Here is an 18,727-nt window from a genome sequence, read left to right as displayed (position 1 = left end):
CCGCTCTGCTGCGGCGTGCCTCAAGTGTGGCGCAGGGGTGGGTCACTCCGCGGGCATCAGCGCTGCCAGCGCAGTGAGCTGCTGCTCGCCCTGGTCCCGGAGCAGGGCGGCCAGGTCCACCATGGCCTGGGCAAGCGCGTCCAGGGCCCGCTCCGTGCCTCCCTTCTCCATCCCGTCGGGCCCCACGTTGGGTGCCAGTGTAGCACGGCGAGTGCTACCGGGGCCGACCGACAGGATAGAGGACACAGGTTTAGTGCAGGAACCTTTTATTTTCTCCCTTCACCCACGACACACGTGCTTCAGCTCCTTCACAGCAGACCCAGGGAGACGAGAGACCTGTTTCTGCTGTGCAGCCATGCCTTATCAAGCCAGGCAGGGTGGAGAGGTTGATAGGGGCCACCTGTGCCCTAATCAACCTGAGTGGCTGCAGCTCCTCCACCCTGCCACATTCCCCTTGTTCTCTTGTTGTTCCCCTTGTTCTCTTGTTGTTCCCCTTGTTCTCGTGTTGTTCTCTTATTGTTCCCCTTGTCCTCTTGTTGTTCCCCTTGTTCCCTTGTTGTTCCCCTTGTTCTCTTGTTGTTCCCCTTGTTCTCCTGTTGTTCCCGTTGTTCCCTTGTTGTTCCCCTTGTTCCCTTGTTGTTCCCCTTGTTCTCTTGTTGTTCCCCTTGTTCTCTTGTTGTTCCCCTTGTTCCCTTGTTGTTCCCCTTGTTCTCCTGTTGTTCCCCTTGTTCTCCTGTTGTTCCCCTTGTTCTCTTGTTGTTCCCCTTGTTCCCTTGTTGTTCCCCTTGTTCTCTTGTTGTTCCCCTTGTTGTTCCCCTTGTTCCCTTGTTGTTCCCCTTGTTCTCTTGTTGTTCCCCTTGTTCTCTTGTTGTTCCCCTTGTTCTCTTGTTGTTCCCCTTGTTCTCTTGTTGTTCCCCTTGTTCTCTTGTTGTTCCCCTTGTTCCCTTGTTGTTCCCCCTGTTCTCTTGTTGTTCCCCTTGTTCTCTTGTTGTTCCCCTTGTTCCCTTGTTGTTCCCCTTGTTCTCTTGTTGTTCCCCTTGTTCCCTTGTTGTTCCCCTTGTTCTCCTGTTGTTCCCCTTGTTCCCTTGTTGTTCCCCTTGTTCTCTTGTTGTTCCCCTTGTTCTCCTGTTGTTCCCCTTGTTCTCCTGTTGTTCCCCTTGTTCTCTTGTTGTTCCCCTTGTTCTCTTGTTGTTCCCCTTGTTCCCTTGTTGTTCCCCTTGTTCTCTTGTTGTTCCCCTTGTTCTCCTGTTGTTCCCCTTGTTCTCTTGTTGTTCCCCTTGTTCTCCTGTTGTTCCCCTTGTTCTCTTGTTGTTCCCCTTGTTCTCTTGTTGTTCCCCTTGTTCTCCTGTTGTTCCCCTTGTTCCCTTGTTGTTCCCCTTGTTCTCTTGTTGTTCCCCTTGTTCTCTTGCTGTTCCCTTTGTTCCCTTGTTGTTCCCCTTGTTCTCTTGTTGTTCCCCTTGTTCTCTTGCTGTTCCCCTTGTTCTCCTGTTGTTCCCCTTGTTCCCTTGTTGTTCCCCTTGTTCTCTTGTTGTTCCCCTTGTTCTCTTGTTGTTCCCCTTGTCCTATCCCAGCTCATTACAGGAGAGAGGCAGGGGTTCAACTGGACAAGTCACCAGTCTATCACAGTGCCACAATTAACCTACTATGCATGTTTTTGGACTGTGGGAGGAAGCCGGAGTACCCGGAGGGAACCCACGCAGGCACAGGGAGAACATGCAAACTCCACACAGAAAGACCCTGGCAGGGTCAGGGAGTCGAACCAGGAACCTTCTTGCTGTGAGGCAACAGTGCTAACCACTAAAGCCACCGTGCTGCCCCTATTTGTTAATCTTTTTATATCATTTTCATAACAAATTCAACAATTATTCTTAAATTAACATTCCAATTCCAACTTAAAGTGCATGTGGTAAATATGTAAAATAATACAATATTTGGTATATTTGAAGACTCTGGGGGTCCAAACATCGGCTGTAAAGCTGACAGTCTGCACTTCTTTTAGCTGATAGTAAATGTTCAGTCACAGATGCATCTCCGACCTGGAGACTGTTGCAGCTCCAGACGCTCAGTTTCACAGTGAAATCCAACATTTTTAAAGTCAACATGAGCTGCTTTTCTCCGTCAATACACTGTTTTTCTGGCTTTTATTAAAGGGGCTTCTTTCGTTTTAGAAAAGCAACTCCAGAGTTTGCTTCGGTTCATCCACCTTTCCCTCGGGCTTGATGAACTCGTGCTTTTCTAAATCATGGCTCCTCGCTTGTGGTTTTCATTTTTAGCAACATTCATGCAACCTCTGGAAACAGCAGCCTTGCATAAGGAGCACGTTGCAGTTTTCCTGGTGAGATTTTTCCGGCATAAGACAACTTGACATGCTAATATATTTCTGTGCTGGAGAGCTACTCCCGGCCCCTGCTTCTCCCCCTGGAGGCTCTGAACAAGACGTTTTATGTAACCTCTGGTGGAGGCTTAAAACTCAACAAAGAGTTAGGATTCTGACTTGGTGTCAGATGGTGCACAGATGAAATGACTCACTAATACCAATACTCTCATTTACACCAAGTATTCTGGTATCGAAACAACTCTGTTGAGATAAAGTATTCTGCTTCTGGGTCGGTTAGGTATTAAAAATGCAACATTCACGTCTAATTTTCAAAGTATTGTGTTAATATCAATCTTTTATATACTGAATATCTCTGAATACTACACATGAATAAAATAAATAAACAAATGGGAAAAAATGCCTTGAAGAAAATGTAGTGATCCAGGCCTGGTTTACGACACCTCGAGTCACAGACAGAGTCTCCCAAACCAAGGAAAGTGAAATACACAGGACCTTTTTAAGTGAGGTCACACCCCCAAAAAGATACACATCTTATCAAGATCCAACCAAACAAAGAAGTATTTGAAAAGGTACCTGCAGTGCCTTGCAACCAGTGGAGGAGCATAGCGTTAAGTCATAAAACTGACAAAAAAGGGGAGAAGAACCAGACCTGACCCCGTCTCCAGCAACACCATCTCCATGAGAGAAACTTTAAGACTGGAATGTGTGAATTAACTTTAGTTAAGAAACCTTCAATGTGATTTTCCTTTGGTTAAACTACGGTTCAATTTCCATGTCCATCACTACGGTTGAAATCCTTTGTTGTTTTTTCTTTCCATGCCTTTTTAAATGATATCAGGTTCATTATGTCATAAGACCAATGCAAACAGGTAATTTATATGTAGTCAAGCTTTATTATGCATGAAAACCGTAATTATATATATATATATATATATATATATATATATATATATATATATATATATATATATATATGTAAATCTATAGGCTTGTTTTATTTTAGTTTAGTTAGAGAGAGTTGAGATTTTTAATATTGGGTCCTTTAGTCGTCTTTTCTTTTCCTTAGTAATTTCTTTAGTTTGACTCGTTCTGTTTCTCTCTTCAGAAGCTCTGTCTTCTTTGTATGAGATTCAAATCCTTCCTTATTTTTGCATTAATTAATTTTTTTTATAAACTTATGTATTATTTCTAAAACTGAGTTCATATTCTCTCTAGAGAAGTTTAGATTTTTCCTTTATGAGTTTTTCCATTTATGGCCTGGTTTGTGCTGTTCACACAGCAAGAGGTTTTGGGTCTACTCTCGTTTTGTCAATGAGAATCTTCCGTCGCAACATAACCAACAATCTGAAGTGCAAATATCTGCACAAGCTAGGAAGAACATGAGAAAAGAGCACAGGACACACTGGTGTACGCTCCGGTTTGTTCCTGGTCCTCAAAAGGACCGGGAACCAAAACCTTCAGGTTTATTCACAACGTACCCAACCTTGCAAACAATTGCATACTCAGGTTTTACCGTCAAAAACAGACGTAAACAGAAAACATCAAGATGTCAAACACATTCACCTTCTGTGAGCATGTAGTAACTGAGGCTACTGCAGATATTGGGATATTTTAAACACGTCAGGAGCAACTGGTGACTGAGTTTTACATGAAACTTCCCAAGATGTTACAAGGAAGGTTTTCATGAAAAACTAGAGACCAAGAAATGACCTTACATCCATGAAGTTGCTCCATTTACCTGAAAACTGATTTTTTTAAGTGCCAATGTTTTGCATAATTTTTCAAAAAACAATCCCACAAACCTAAACCATTACTATTATTTTTATCTTAATGATTGAGGCGACATTATGATGATGGAAATATGATACAAAATATTTGTTTACAATCTCAAATCCCACTTTATGTACAAAGATTAAACAACAGGAACTGAATAAAATTAGATCAGATAGCATCACTGAACTTTCTGCTGCTCCACAAGTGCTCCAGAAGTATTTAAGAGGTAATTACGCTTCTTCAAAGGAGGAGTGACTTCTGTCAGATCAGTATTTTAATGGGTAATAGACGATATCTTATCATTAGTGCGTAGCCAGATAACTGCACGTCTACGCTCAAGGCTCTGTGCACTCTGCTTCTGTGACTCAGCACCAGGAAACAGTCAGAAATGTTTTTACCAGTGTATCAGCATGTTCACAGTTATGAGACGAGTTTGCTACAAAATATCAAATCGACACTCTTGAACCCGTCAAAAAAAAATGCTTAAGGATTCAGTCCTTGACGAGGAGGCAATTGTCTTATTTCCAAGTCAGCTGCATCTTAGCTTATAACCCGTGTGGTTGCTTGGACAACTTCTTCTGAATTCATCTCCGTCACAACCCAATCTAAGGAATTGCAATGAAAAAATAAATAAATTAAAAAAAAAAAGCTGTCATATTTCTGTTATTTTTCTCCAGCACGAACAGAAAGATTTGGAGCTGCTGTTAACTGTCAGCCGTCTGGAGAGACTGAAGCTGCTCGTAGGTGACAGATCTAGTCACTCCCCGGTGCTCTTCCACCTCTGAGTTACGGTGGCAGCAGTTACCTTCCCAACTATTAAGTTAGGTACATAACTTCATAGTTGGGGACCTAACTTTTACTCCAGAGTTGTTCTGCGTGCCGTACAGTCGGCCTGAGAAAAGCACTTTTGGAAAATAGGCTACTTTAGTTTCCCGAGACGTGTCGGTGGCTAAAATCTGCACAAAACAAGAAGCTGAAACCAGCGTGTGGAGACTAGATCAAGTATGGAGAGAAACATTAAACAGTAAGCTTCCATAAATTATTACCTTTCATGCTCTTCAGTTATTACTGAAAATAAAAAACCTGAAAAGGCCCTCAGTGGTAGCTATATCTTTATATCTTAAACACTGTGGGTCGCATAAATAATGACAATGGCAAGTCAATATTAGTCCCTATTAGATGCTTTTAGAGAACATCTTCATAGTTTGAATTGGAGAAAAATACAATATTGTCTGTTATAAATGATGAAGAGAATCAAACTTGGATCCAGCTTTTATCAGTTGACATTTTAGTGACGAAGGAGAGAGATAACTGGAGTATTTGAGACACTAAAGCGTCGTCTTGGTAACAGTTATGTAAATAAATGAACAGTCGCCTCGTCACATGCTTCTGCTGCCATTACGAGTATGAAAGATGTCCAACTCAAAACAGACACTCCGTTTTATCATCATTATTATTATAATTAAGCAACATTCCTCCTTTTGTCTGTGTACATTTACTCAACTTTATCCACTTCAAAAATTCCCTTTAACCCATTCACATCGATCAGGAAACTCACCTAACCACCTGTCTGATATGTTTCAGTGATATGTTTTAGACGGGATGTGCAGCTGGATTTAACTTTTATTCCCTTTTTCTCGTACATTTTGAACTATAATATGAACTATTTAGCAGTTCTCATTTAACAATGATCAGGATTACAGTTGTCTCACACACAAATGCCTCCGTGTGGGATTTAACCCACGATAAAGTACAAATCCATGATCATAGTGCATGATAAAAGAACTGCAGTTTGTGTCGTTTCGACCATCAGATTGTGTTGAACAGGTTAAACTGTGTGTGAACACCACACCCACATTTTATCAGGATGACATAGCTTTGGCCCTTTACAAAATAATCCCACGTGGGTGATTCGCAATAACACTTCCTGTTCTAGGACAAACCAGTTGTAAAATACAAACATTACTAAGAAAGAAACACGTAAAAATTAAACACAAAATAAAATATTTCAAAAGCAAAGCAAACTCAGAGATCCGCTTTTGCCACATAAAAACAATCATGTCACAGACATCAGCAAGGCCTCGAGGTTGGGTGGTTTTCTTGTTTTTTTTAAACATATTCATCTTTAAAAATATGTCTGGAAGTTTCCTCCGATTTTAGTTCGATTGATCCTGTGCCGTTGTTTTCAATAAACCCCTTTTCTTTAAAAAAAAAAGAAAGAAAAGGACTTGTAAATGTAAAAAAAAAAACGCGCTGGTTTGTGACCAGAGCGAATACGATCGTCTGTGTGTGGAAGGCACTGGCCCGTACGCTCTGTAGCAGGTGCTGCAGGTGGAGAGTCCAACCACCCGGGAGGGATTTAGTACTCGGACCAACAAAAACAGAGGCCTGCCGTCATCGAATGTTTCCCTTAGTTGAAATGGAAGTGCAAAGAAAGTCAGAATAAAAGAATAAATACTGCATAAATAGAAGCAATCCAAATGTTGGTGGGAATGATTGCACTGTTTCTCTCTCTGCGGGGCTCCGGACAGCGAGGGAATGGAGGTACGTCCACAGTCACGGGTTTGGGACGTGGATAAAAGCTGGAGGGAGGAAATCTGGACACGAGGGTCCGGCGGTGGCTGGAACAGCGTCGCACGGATGACTTGGGTGATTGCTGGAGTCCGATGTTTAACAAAAAAAAGCCTTTGGAAAGTGAGTACCTCCGCATCCCTCTCATAGTGAAATGTAAACAATATCACTGAATGCATAAATAATAAAATAAATAATGAAAAACAAATCCAAAACACAGAAAAGGACGCTCCAAACACGATCGATAGTCCAAGAGAAACATCACAACGTACACAATTTCAGTCCACTGTTGTCCATTCGTTGTGAAAGAGGCAGAAACGGAGCGAACACAGGAAGCACTGCAGGAAGACGAGACGCTGGAAGACGGGGAAGCTGTCAACACGGACGCAGCACAAGTGCGGACAGGCCGGACTCAGATCTATCCGTGATTCCAACTCCGTTCAGAGGTTGAGTTCATTAGAAAGTAATCGTGTTTAATGCCTATAAAACACAAACCCCTCATCTGTCTTGAGTGCATGATCATAAAAGTGATTGATAGTTTGGTCTCTGGAAGAGCTTTTTCTGTACATTTGCAGCAGTTACTGGCGGAAGTGACTGTAGATTTACACTAGATAGTTGTCTACGTTTCTAAAAATGGGAGAATCGGTGTCATCTTTGCTTTTAAAGCTATGTTCAAACAGGAAATTTCAGCTTTTGGAGATGTGAAGTGATGAAAATACTCCAACCAAACTACAAAGTACTGCTTGTAAACGCAGGGCCGGCGGGACAGACTTGTCTTCGCAGTGCTCAGGGATCAGTTAAACAAACAGAGTTAGCTACAGTGATGAGACTCAACCCATTTCCTGACACGTCTGTAAAACATAATGACATTGAGGTTAAGAAATCCCATTCAAGTCCTGTTTGAACGCAGCTTAGGCTCGCACGTCCTCCGTCCTTTGTGCTTTTCTGCGTTGAGAAGACGACGCGTGGAAGAGCTTAACACATTGTCGTTGCCTTTTTAGGTTTGATGTTGGTTTGTAGAGGAAATCCACGCTACGCCTTTGAAGCTGCAACGACGGGGCTTCTTTGTGGATCCCAGGGAAGAGCGGGCTGGGCTGGGCCTTGGGTTTCCTTCTGCCCATCACCGGTGCTTGCTCTGGGCCATGAAGAGCAGCACTTTGCGGATGCCGCTGAGGCGATCTTTCAGAGAGTTGATGGCGAGGAACTGCAGCTGGGCTCGGCCCTCCAGAGGAAGAACGGCTATCAGCCACCAGCACCAGGACGGCCCGTTGGGACTGGCCTGCAGGAACGCAGAACAGCAACAATATGAGAACATGAACTGAAATTAGACTCATACAAGATAAATACATATATTAAAGTGATGCATGTGCTATACAAGGGGGCAGAAAAGTATTTACTCAGCCACCAATTGTGCAAATTTTCCCACTTAAAAGATGAGAGGCCTGTAATTGTCATCATACTGTAGGTTCACTTCAACTATGAGAGACAGAAGAATCCAGGAAATCACATTGTAGGATTTTTACTGAATTAATTGGTGAATTCCTCTGTAAAATAAGTATTTGGTCACCTACAAACAAGCAAGATTTCTGGCTTTCACAGACCTGTAACTTCTTCTTTGAGAGGCTCCTCCACTCGTTACCTGTATTAATGGTACCTGTTTTAGCTGGTTATCAATGTAAAAGACACCTGTCCACAACCTCAAACACTCACACTCCAAACTCCACTATGGCCAAGACCAAAGAGATACTAAGGAGTGGCTTCATAAGAAAAATTTCAAGGTCCTGGAGTGGCCTAGCCAGTCTCCAGATCTCAACCCCATAGAAAATCTTTGGAGGGAGTTGAACGGGCCAAAATACCAGCAACAGTGTAGAAAACCTTATGAAGACTTACAGGAAACGTTTGACCTCTGTCATTGCCAACAAAGTTTATATAACAAAGTATTGAGATTAACTTTTGTTATTGACCAAATACGTATTTTCCACTATAATTTGCAAATACATTCTTTAAAAATCAGACAATGTGATTTTCTGGCGTTTGTTTTTCATTCTGTCTCTCATAGTTGAGATATACCTGTGATGAAAATTACAGGCCTCTCTCATCTTTTTAAGTGGGAGAACTTGCACAACTGGTGTCTGACTAAATACTTTTTTGCCTCACTGTATGTTCATGCGTGTGCATGTTTCCATGAACATACACATCAAAAGCTGCTTCAGAATTCAAACCACAAACATTACTATCTGAAGCTAGAATCTGAAAGTGCGTACCTGAAGTTCTGGGTCTTTCTCCGGCATGGGTCCAAAGTGTCCTTCGATACGTTCCTTCTGCTCGGCCTTCAGAGAGTTCACCCAGACCAGGGCCTGGTTGTACACGGCGTCGTGCAGCGACTGCAGCTCGCGCTCCGCCTCCCCCTCCACCTGTCACACACACGCAACGTTAGCTTATCTGTGAACTCTGCTCGGTATTTCTTAAGCCCTTCCTCCGTCCTCCTGCCCCGTCTCTCCCCTTCCACCGACATACCGTAACATCCTCCAGGTACTCGATGTCCGCCGTGTTGTATCCATCCCTCTCGCTGTGCCGGATGACCTTGAACCTGCGTCTGCCGATGGTGTCCACCACGGACCGGCCGTCAGAGAAGAACTTGACGTCGCGGATATCCAACAGGCATCCGTAGTCGGCGTACCTGGAGACGGAGGGAGGACAGGTGTCACTCCCTGGACCCTACTGAAGCTCAGATTTCAAAACTAGGGAGAACGTGTAGCGGCTGCACTGACCCGTTCAGGTCGTTTCCCAGACACATGCCGAAGCAGTTGGTTCCCGTCTCCATGCAGCGGCGGATCATCAGCCTGTAGCAGGGCTCGAAGATGTGGAGGGGGCACGGCACGGTGGGGAAGGCCATGGTGCACACGAATATAGGCACATTCTTGTTAAGACTAAAGGGAAACAGAGAGACACAAAGTTCAGCTTGATGGAAACAGAGAGAAACACAAAGTTCAGTTTGATGGACAGCTGAGTCACGGTGCAGCAATCTTTAAATCTACGTTTACGACCGTCTTGAAAGAAAAGGCTTTGGAGGAAAGCCAAAACTAATCTGTACGTCCCGCGATAATTCCAACAGCCCGCGAGGGAACCTGCTTCCTGCTGACACGGTTAGCATTAGAGCCCGAGGGAAGAGACACTTAATGCCTGACGTGACATCCTCAGAAGAGGTCACGGGGTCAGACACGTGATATCTTATGTATAGTAGGTCAGTGGGTCAAACATGACGTAGATACTCGCACGGGGTTCTTACCAGACACAAATAGGCCTGGTTTTGAAATAAATCGATTTTCCGATTCTAAATCGATTCTCATATTAATTCCTAAAAATCCATTAATGTCTAAATTTTTTTTTCATTATTATATTACAACTTTTTTTTTGTTTGTTTAAGCCCAAAAAAGGAATGTTTTGTTGGACACCAGAATAACTGGTGCCATGTTTTTTCCTTTATGTGTAATGGTATGAAAACCTTAAAGTTTTCAGTTATAATTGCATAAATTGTCTATATTTCATTACTTTATATACTGTCTTGGGGTTACATTTGCATAAAATGCTAAAAACCAAATTCTCAAAAATTAAAATCGAAATAGACCGGAAATGGAAAAAATTAAAACAGAATGTGGGAAAAATAAAACCGATTTCATTCGTCATCTGTTTGGTAATTCTGACCCACATGATGTTTCTGAAAGCAGTTCTATCAGCATTCTGGGAGCTGATTGGTCCTTACAGCATCATTAGCTGACAATACTTGCTGTTTAATCTCAATATAATACTAGTAGTAATATGTTGCATAATTACAGTCATATCATTCATGCAACAGCTCAAAAAACTGTTTTAATAACACTAACCCCAAATCAATATCGGAATCGAATCAAATCCTGATAATCGATTCTGAATCTTAACAATCGGAATCGAATCGATCCTTGACATTTGAACCGATCCCCAGCACTAGCCACAAAGGAATGAAAACAAGTCCCGCTGGCTGAAAACTTACTTGGAAAATTCCGCCATCTCCTCCTGGTGGATTTTCTGCCGTTCCCTGAACTCGGCGGGAAGATACTTGGATATCAGGTTCTCCACCAGCACCGTCTTGCAGTACTGCCTCTGGACCAGGTACTGAAGGAGGGAGGGAACAGACAGGGTTAACGTTTCCATGGAAACACCGTGCTGGTCGTGCTCCCTGTGGGGCATTATCTCGTACCTCAGACAGCTCTTCCTTGCAGAGGGGACACTTGGGGTTGTGGTCCAGACATCTCTCCAGACAGCGCAGACAGAAGGTGTGACCGCAGGGCGTCGTCACCGGCTCGTAGAACAGTCTGGGTGGGAAACGCACAAATACCGTCAAATACTAAAGCCGTCGACCCACAGAAGTACGTGAGTTAAAGTCTCATTACACAGCTGCTAACTGACCGAGCAAGACTCACCTCATACAGAGAGAACACTCCAGATCCAGCGGGTCCAAGAGGTCTCCGACCACCGAGCCCAGCGAGCCCGGCGCCTCCGCCGGCTCTGGACAGACGGGATCAGGCGGGGAACACCCAGTCCTGCTGGTGGGGAGAGCGTGTCTGTGCTCCGCTGGAAGCTCACTGGGTCTCCATTTCTTCCCCTGGTGCTCCTCGTCCTCCTCAGTGTTCCTTCGCTTCCGTTTGATGGGGAGACAGGGCTCGATCCTCCTGCTCTCAGGTTGTTCGGGACTATCTACTGGCGTCTCAGGTGCAGGAACGCTGAGGGACAGACTGGACGCTGAAGGCAGCGAGCTGGGACTGAGGGTCTGGAGGAGGAGCAGAGCAGGAAAAACATGAAGAACAAAGACTTTAATGATGTGAATACACACTTTTAAGCAGACCGCTGTGACTAGGGCTGTGCGATTAATCGATTTTAAATCTAAATCGGATTTATTAATCAAGACAATGTTAAAAAAAGGAAAATCAGAAAATCGATTTTCCTTTTTTGCAGCTGGCTGTATTACAGACAGAGCTCGTCTAGTCATGTTTGTTTGGTCAAGAAAATTGTAAATGTTGTCACTTTACTAAACTCAAGGAGGATTTACAGTGTCTTTCAATTACACTTCATTCCCAATAGGGAAATTTGTTTGCTATTTTTCTTTAAAAATAAAGATAAAATATTTGAAACAATTTATTCCATTGTCTTTTGTAGTTTTACAAAAAAAATCGAAATCGAAAATCGGGTTTTCAGAGAAAAAAAAAAAAAAAATCTGGATTTTATTTTTGTCCAAAAACGCCCAGCCCTAGCTGTGACCGTCAGAGGCGGGGCGTCTTTACCTGGAAGGAAGCACCCATGCCGGTTTTGACGTGTGCTCTGGAAGACAGCATGTTGGCGAAGTCTGAGATGCGTTCAGGGACCTGATCCGAGAGCGGGGCCAGGAAATCACTGAGAAGCTGAGAGAAGACATCAGGGTTGGAGTTATTGCTTTGGAACAGGCTGGATACAGTTAGGAAAAAGAGACAAAACAGATGTGGTGTCTGAAGCTGAACTGATGCGGTCATGTTCACCTTTAGGGCGTCCGACTTGGCCGATCGGCAGTCGGGCTCTATGGACAGACAGACCAGGTACTCTCTCAGAGCCTCCTCCGTCCTGCCCAGCGACGTCAGGGCCTGGGCTTTCCGGGCGTGACCCTGGAGAACAAGAGCAGGGTGTGAGACTTCGTAACATCAATGCATCTGAGCACTGATTATTTGTGTTGCAGCCGTTTGTGCGGCCGTCTGTCCGTCTTACCCGGGACCACCGGGGCATCAGCCTGCAGGCCACCTCAGCGTCCCTCAGCGCCTTCTCATGGTGCTTCAGCGTGGAGTGGATCTGGGAGCGGTTACTGAACAGTATGTGGTCTGTGGGGGCTGAGGACGACAGGAAGGGTTTACGACCGTTAATTACATACATGTGGAAAAAACTTTTCTTAGGCATTAATCAGCATACAAAAATCCCACAAGATTGAAAATTGATGATGTCAAGTTCTATTTTTACCCAATTAATTGAAAAAGATATCTTTATTGGATCATAGATAATAAAAGCAACCTTTTACTATTCAAATCACAGTTCCAGCAAACAAACTTATACAATTTCACTTTTAGCCATCATACTGACCCAAACAATAGGGAAAAACTAAAAGATAAGTTTATTTATTACTGCTTGTTTCTTCATTTTCTTTATTTGAAGGATTCATAATCAGTTACAAAAGTGAAGATCCCTGACCAAAAAGAACCTGGCTTGACCCGTACAGATCAAAGGTGTTATTAGCATTAGATAACAACTAAATTAAATCTAATCAATAGTTAAATTCAATCTGAAGAATAAGTAGGAAATTGGGTGAAATGGGAATGAGTTAGGTTTTGGGATATAAAAGACTAGAATGGAAAAGTCTCATCGATTTATCTTTTAATTATTCTCCAATCAATGAGTTGTAGCATCATAAAGCTCTCACACCGGCGCTGTTACGTGTTACTATTATCTAAGCAGTCTTAAGGGTAAAGATATTTCATTTGAAGAACAAGAGAGATTGACGTTAAAGCAGCTGATGTTCTGCTTCTTTTATCTAATAAATGACTTGAATAATCATTTTAACCCAAACCAAAATAAAACAAACTAAAACCACAATCTGAAGTGACTTTACTGCCATTTTCAACACTCTTTCCTTCAGGGTAAGATTTCCAACCTTTCTATCAAATCCTAGGGCTGAAAATCAAAAAAGCAACAAACAAATCTTTCCTCATTAGTTCATTTCTTTTAAAGGTGAATAGAAATAAAAGATAGAATCTTAAATAACATGATAAAAAGACTTTAAAATAGATCTGTTTCCATGTTACAAAATGTGTTGTGGAAAATCCTCCCCTTATAAAACCAAGCAGCTCTATCAAGGTCACCCACATTTCAGGTTTCGTAACTACATATAAAAACTTATGCAAATGTCGCAGCTAGCCCCTGGAGAATCTAAATGAAGCCTCCCTGCTCCTGCGCGGTCACACATATCAGTCACTCAGGAGAGAGGACTCAAACGGAGGTGTTGGAGCCACCCAGGAGAAAGAAAGAGGGATTATTTTTACGTGCAGCCACCAGACATATTTATACAAGCCAGACACAAGAAAATATTGATTCACTTTGTTCTCAGTTCCTCAGTGAAGCAACATTGTTCCACACACACACACAGACAGAGATTTGTGTTGGTTACAACCCCGGGGCTATTCTAGTGACATGCCCCGAGCTACCGCGGCTCTGCTACATGCCTACACACAACCATCATAACCTACATCCAGGATGAAGAGGCCAGTTTGGGGCTGAAGGTCTTTCTTGGTGGATTAATGATGATTAGCGTTAAACAAAGTGTCTTAAAGGGTCCTCCCAGTCTTTTACTACTTGGCTCAGCAACAGTCAGGTGCTGACCTCGGATCAGATCAGCAGAGATAAATGCTCTCCTGCTGGGGACCCGCAGTGATCTTCAATCCCTCTGCGTGTCACACCACCACAACGTCAGCTGGCAAGGGTGCCGGAAACCACATTTATGAAACAGTCTGATGAGGGAAACGGGCTGCTGCGACTCAGCCTGTTAAACAACACTTATGATGCTCCTTTTCCACAGAAACTGATACAACTTCCTGAGACGTTATGGAAACGTCAGAAGAACACAGATACACTACAAAAGCACTCTTTTTAACCACAACTTTTCAGCTCTGTCTACAGCAGCCAGTTTAAGGAGGGCAGGATATTATATCATCCAACTCTTTTAAAAGATGTGCATCTTTTAAAATCTGTTACAGCTTTTAGCCACCAAATTCAGATGGACAGCAAATACAAAGACCAACCGTCTGACCTCCTGTTTAAAAGTCAACCCAGAAGTAACAAAAAGTGCAGTTCCTCGACTGACCCCTGGGGACCCGCTCCACAAGCAAGTCATTCACCACCAACTCCCATATCCAAATGTCCAACTTTACAGAGGAACTTAGCACATAAAGCTTTTCCCTTATAAGTTATATTCATCGCCTACAAGCAAATGCAGCAAGAAGTCACATTAGGCAGACTTCTCTGATCAGGATCTGTGATGTCACAGTACCCTGAAAATGTGAATACTTTTTAAACTCTGGCTTTTTTTTTAAATTTTATTTAGCAACATGTTCCCCTAAATAAAATTAAGCCAGGCTATTTAATTTTAACTCTATTATCACACTCACGGCAGTAAATTAAATCAATCCCGGAGTCTCTTCTCTCTCCCTCATAAACTTGTCTGGAAACAGCTGATATTTCCAGCCGGTTTGTGAACTGCTATGATCCCCTTGACCCACATCTTGCAGTTTCCTAGTTTCACGTTACACAATGCAATTATCAGACGGAGGCGGGTCCTGCGTTACGTAATGTTTGGTCCGGCGAAAGGCTGATTTATGGTTCCGCGTTACACCAACGCAGAGGCTACGGCGTAAGGTACGCGGCGACGCGCACATAACTCAGGCTTGACCCGGTTACCCAACGCGCGGCGCTCCCCGGGCGCCTGACACACTTACGGGCCGCCGTTACCACATCACACCGCCCTGCTTTCATAACCAGGCGGGAGGAACCCGGTCAGAGTTTGGTGATACAACAGAGTTATGTACCTATGGTGTAAAACTTTGGAACAGCCTGAGCATAGATGTAAAACAAAGTCAAAACATATCACAATTTAAAAAAAGATATAAAGAAACTTTTTTCTCAAAATACAGTGGCGAATAAAAATGTATATAGATTTATTTAATATGTGTAGATATATAGATTAATATTATGGAAATAAACATGTTATATATATGTATGTATATGGATATATTTACTTTGTATTATTATTATTTTATTTATATATAGAGAGAGAGATATATTATACATACAGTATTTACGTATGGGTATATCTCTGTTAATATATATGGATATATAGTTATATGTAGATATGTTGATAAATTGATGTATATTCATTTTGATATATAGACTTATATTATGCTTTTTGTGTTCTATAAGTAAGCTCATTGATTCTCTTGCATTTGGAAAAATGTATATAATTAATATGCATATTCGAAATAAAGCTCAATAATAATAATAATAATAATAATAGTAATAGTACCTATGAGCACGGCGCGGTCGTACGTGTCCAGCGCCGCCGCCATCCTCCTCTCCGCGTACAGCCCGTTGCCCTCCCGTCGCAGCCGGCCGGCCAGCTGCAGGGCGGGGGCCAGCCGGGCCAGCAGCTGGCCCAGCACCACGGTGACCCGGTAGGGCAGGGGGGAACCAGCGTCCTCCTCCTCTACCCCGCGGGGGCAGCGCCGGCAGCCCGCCGGCCGCCCCTTCTCCCGTCTCTCCCGCTCCAGGCAGCGCTTGCAGTAGCAGTGTCCGCAGGGCAGCGTGACGGGCTCGAACAGGAAGCTGAGGCACAGCCCGCAGGAGAGCTCCGGGTCCCGGGACCCCCGGTCCTGCTCCCCCCGGTCCCCCCGGCTCTGCACCCGTACACTGTCCGATAAGTGGTCCACCAGCCGGGCCAGGGTCCCGGGCTGCAGCCTGTGGCCCCCCAGGGCCAGCAGCAGCTGCGGGTCCCCGAGCCCCGCCGGCCGGCACTCGTGCGCGGCCGCGGCCGGCTCCAGGTCCCGGCTCAGGTCCCGGGGCTGGGTCTGTGTAGCGGTGGCGGCGATCCGCAGCATGGTGTCCTCCTCGGTCCCCATGATCACTGACTAGTACTGGTACTAGTACTGGTACTGGCAGAGCGCGGCTCCGTGAGCGGGCATGACCGCTGCCTGCGTGTGTCCGGCTGGGAAGTGTCCCGGACCTGCATGCGCCCAGCTTAAGTCTGGGTGGAAAAGCACCGATGTAATTCTCAATGGACCGAGGCGAGGAGGGAGGCGGGGGCGAGGGGGGGTCCTTATGTAAAAACTAGGGTCACGTGACGCCCAGCTGCTGCTCTCATTGGACGAGTTTGAAAAAGTGTTACAAAACAATCTCACATGTAATAGTGTCAGTGTCGGGCCAGGGGGCGGTGCCAGGGGCGGGGCTCTGGGGACAGGGGGCGGGGTTATGTGACCAGGGGGCGGGGCTAGTGCCAAGGGCTTCCAGTGAGTCAAAGGATAGAGTTTAAAATCTTACTGCTGGTCTACAAAGACCTGAATGGTCCTGGACCAAAATCCATGCTGATCTGTTAGTTCCTATGAAGCTCCCAGACCCCTGAGGTTCATCTGGATCTGGTTTGTTGTGGTTCCAGAACCAGAACCACAAGGTTCAGCAGCGTTCAGTTATTCTGCTCCTCACCGGTGGAACAAACTTCCTGTAGACCTGAGGTCTGCTCCAACTGTCAGCTCCTTTAAATCAGGGTTAAAAACATTACTGTTTACTGAAGCGTACTCCTAAATTAAATTTACCTTCTGTATTCTACTGCCCTTATTTTTAACAACTTGTGCTTTTTATTATTTTACTTTTTTTCTTATCATCTTATTCTTCGTTTTTTTCAATCTTATTTGTTATTTACTGTCTAATTATGTCTTGCCGCTTTTAATGTCAATGTAAAGCACTTTGAATTACCTTGTGTTGAATTGTGCTAAATAAATTTGCCTTGCCTTGTCAGGGGGCGGGGCTATGCGCCCAGGGGGCGGGGCTATTGTCCAGAGGGCGGGGCCAGGGGCCAGTCTGACCCGCATGCGGGACTCCGGTGAAGGGGCAGCGGGGAACGGGTCAGCGGGGGACGGGGCAGCGGGGACTGCAGGCCGGGAGTGCCGGCACGGGTCACCTTGCCGGGGCTGCTGCTAGGCTCCCCGCCAACTTATATAAATAACTCCCAGGTATGTTATATGACCAATTAAACTCCATCTGCTCTGGGCTTGTGGACTCTAATCATTACAACAGGGAGCAGTTAAGTGGGTTTAGGCAAGGCAAGTTTATTTGTATAGCACAATTCAACACAAAGTAACTCAAAGTGCTTTACATCAACATTAAAAGTGGCAAGACATAATTAGACAGTAAATAACAAATAAAATGAAATAAAATTATGAGAAAAGAAGGTAAAATAATAAAAAGCACAAGTTGCTGAAAACTAAGGGCAGTAGAGTACAGCAGGTAAGTATTTAATTTAAGGGTACGCTTCAGTAAACAGTAATGTTTTTAGGCCTGATTTAAAGGATCTACAGTTGGAGCAGACCTCAGGTCTACAGGAAGTTTGTTCCACCGGTGAGGAGCAGAATAACTGAACGCTGCCTCACCTTGCTTGGTTCTGGTTCTGGAACCACAACAAACCAGATCCAGATGAACCAGATGAACAAGCATGTATTTTGGTCCAAGACCATTCAGTGATTAAAGTGCTTAAACTCTGAGCAGAACAAAGTCACAAGTTTGCTGCTGTGTTGCTGCATAAAAGTGGCAGGAAACTACATGTTGCACTTTGATATCAAAACCCAGGCCCTGAACACCTAACATGAGTGATCAAGACTCTTCACACTGGGCTTTAAGGTAACTTGTGGAGATGTACAGCAAACTAAAACCTCCTCATTAAGAAGAAGATCAGCCTTTATTGATCAAAACTGAGTTGAATTTTGTGAGAGCGTACCATTTTAAAAGAAGCACCTGTGTCTGGTTATTAAACTGATCTGACAGAATAGTTATCCCTGGAGAAACAGCTTTCATGTGCAGCTCCTGCCCTGTTCTTCCAATTTAATGTGCACATAGTTAACCGCAAATCTGTGTGGTTAACACAGTCTGGAAAGTGCTTTACACAATCAGAGCATCATCATTTCTGCTTTTATGATTCCAGCGTTAATTGCACCTATTATGACAGAAGATGTCCAAAGTGTTATAACAGCTGTGGAGATATAATGTAGGCTTCCAGGACAGCTTACATCATGTGCATCACGCTCGGGACGGCTGGGAACAGATTGCCTTTCCTCATTTTGGTGACTTTGGTGGCTGCTGCTGGCACAGAAATTAAATTTTCTGTGCTGCTGTTACAGAGAGGATACGGTGCAGGAAAGTTGAACCCACCCGGCTGTAACATAAGAGCCGCATCAG

General features: G+C 44.1%; 1 protein-coding gene across 1 annotated transcript; it reads right to left on the bottom strand.

The window, feature by feature from the left end:
* Positions 1-3,755: 3,755 nt before the first annotated feature.
* LOC133447264 (LON peptidase N-terminal domain and RING finger protein 3-like) lies at positions 3,756-16,551 on the bottom strand. The gene is made up of 11 exons (XM_061725875.1): positions 15,810-16,551; positions 12,455-12,573; positions 12,232-12,354; positions 12,001-12,117; positions 11,143-11,489; positions 10,920-11,034; positions 10,713-10,834; positions 9,454-9,612; positions 9,200-9,362; positions 8,947-9,096; positions 3,756-7,961 (listed from the first exon to the last, which is right to left on the bottom strand). The coding sequence occupies exons 1-11, from the start codon at positions 16,399-16,401 to the stop codon at positions 7,803-7,805; spliced, it is 2,166 nt and encodes a 721-aa protein (XP_061581859.1). The 5' UTR covers positions 16,402-16,551; the 3' UTR covers positions 3,756-7,802.
* Between the last annotated feature and the right edge of the window lie 2,176 nt (positions 16,552-18,727).

The sequence above is a fragment of the Cololabis saira genome, chromosome 7 (genome assembly GCF_033807715.1).
Source record: "Cololabis saira isolate AMF1-May2022 chromosome 7, fColSai1.1, whole genome shotgun sequence".
Classification (NCBI taxonomy): domain Eukaryota; kingdom Metazoa; phylum Chordata; class Actinopteri; order Beloniformes; family Belonidae; genus Cololabis; species Cololabis saira.
The sequence above is the reverse complement of the archived record's forward strand: the minus strand, read 5'-3'. Positions and strand labels throughout refer to the sequence as shown.

Excerpts from the sequence above, each read along its gene's own strand:
- LOC133447264 (XM_061725875.1), bottom strand. The coding sequence starts at position 16,401 with ATGGGGACCGAGGAGGACACCATGCTGCGGATCGCCGCCACCGCTACA. Across the intron at positions 12,355-12,454 it reads TGATGCCCCGGTGGTCCCGG|GGTCACGCCCGGAAAGCCCA; the intron begins GTAAGACGGACA and ends CTTGTTCTCCAG. Across the intron at positions 7,962-8,946 it reads AGAAAGACCCAGAACTTCAG|GCCAGTCCCAACGGGCCGTC; the intron begins GTACGCACTTTC and ends GCGTTCCTGCAG.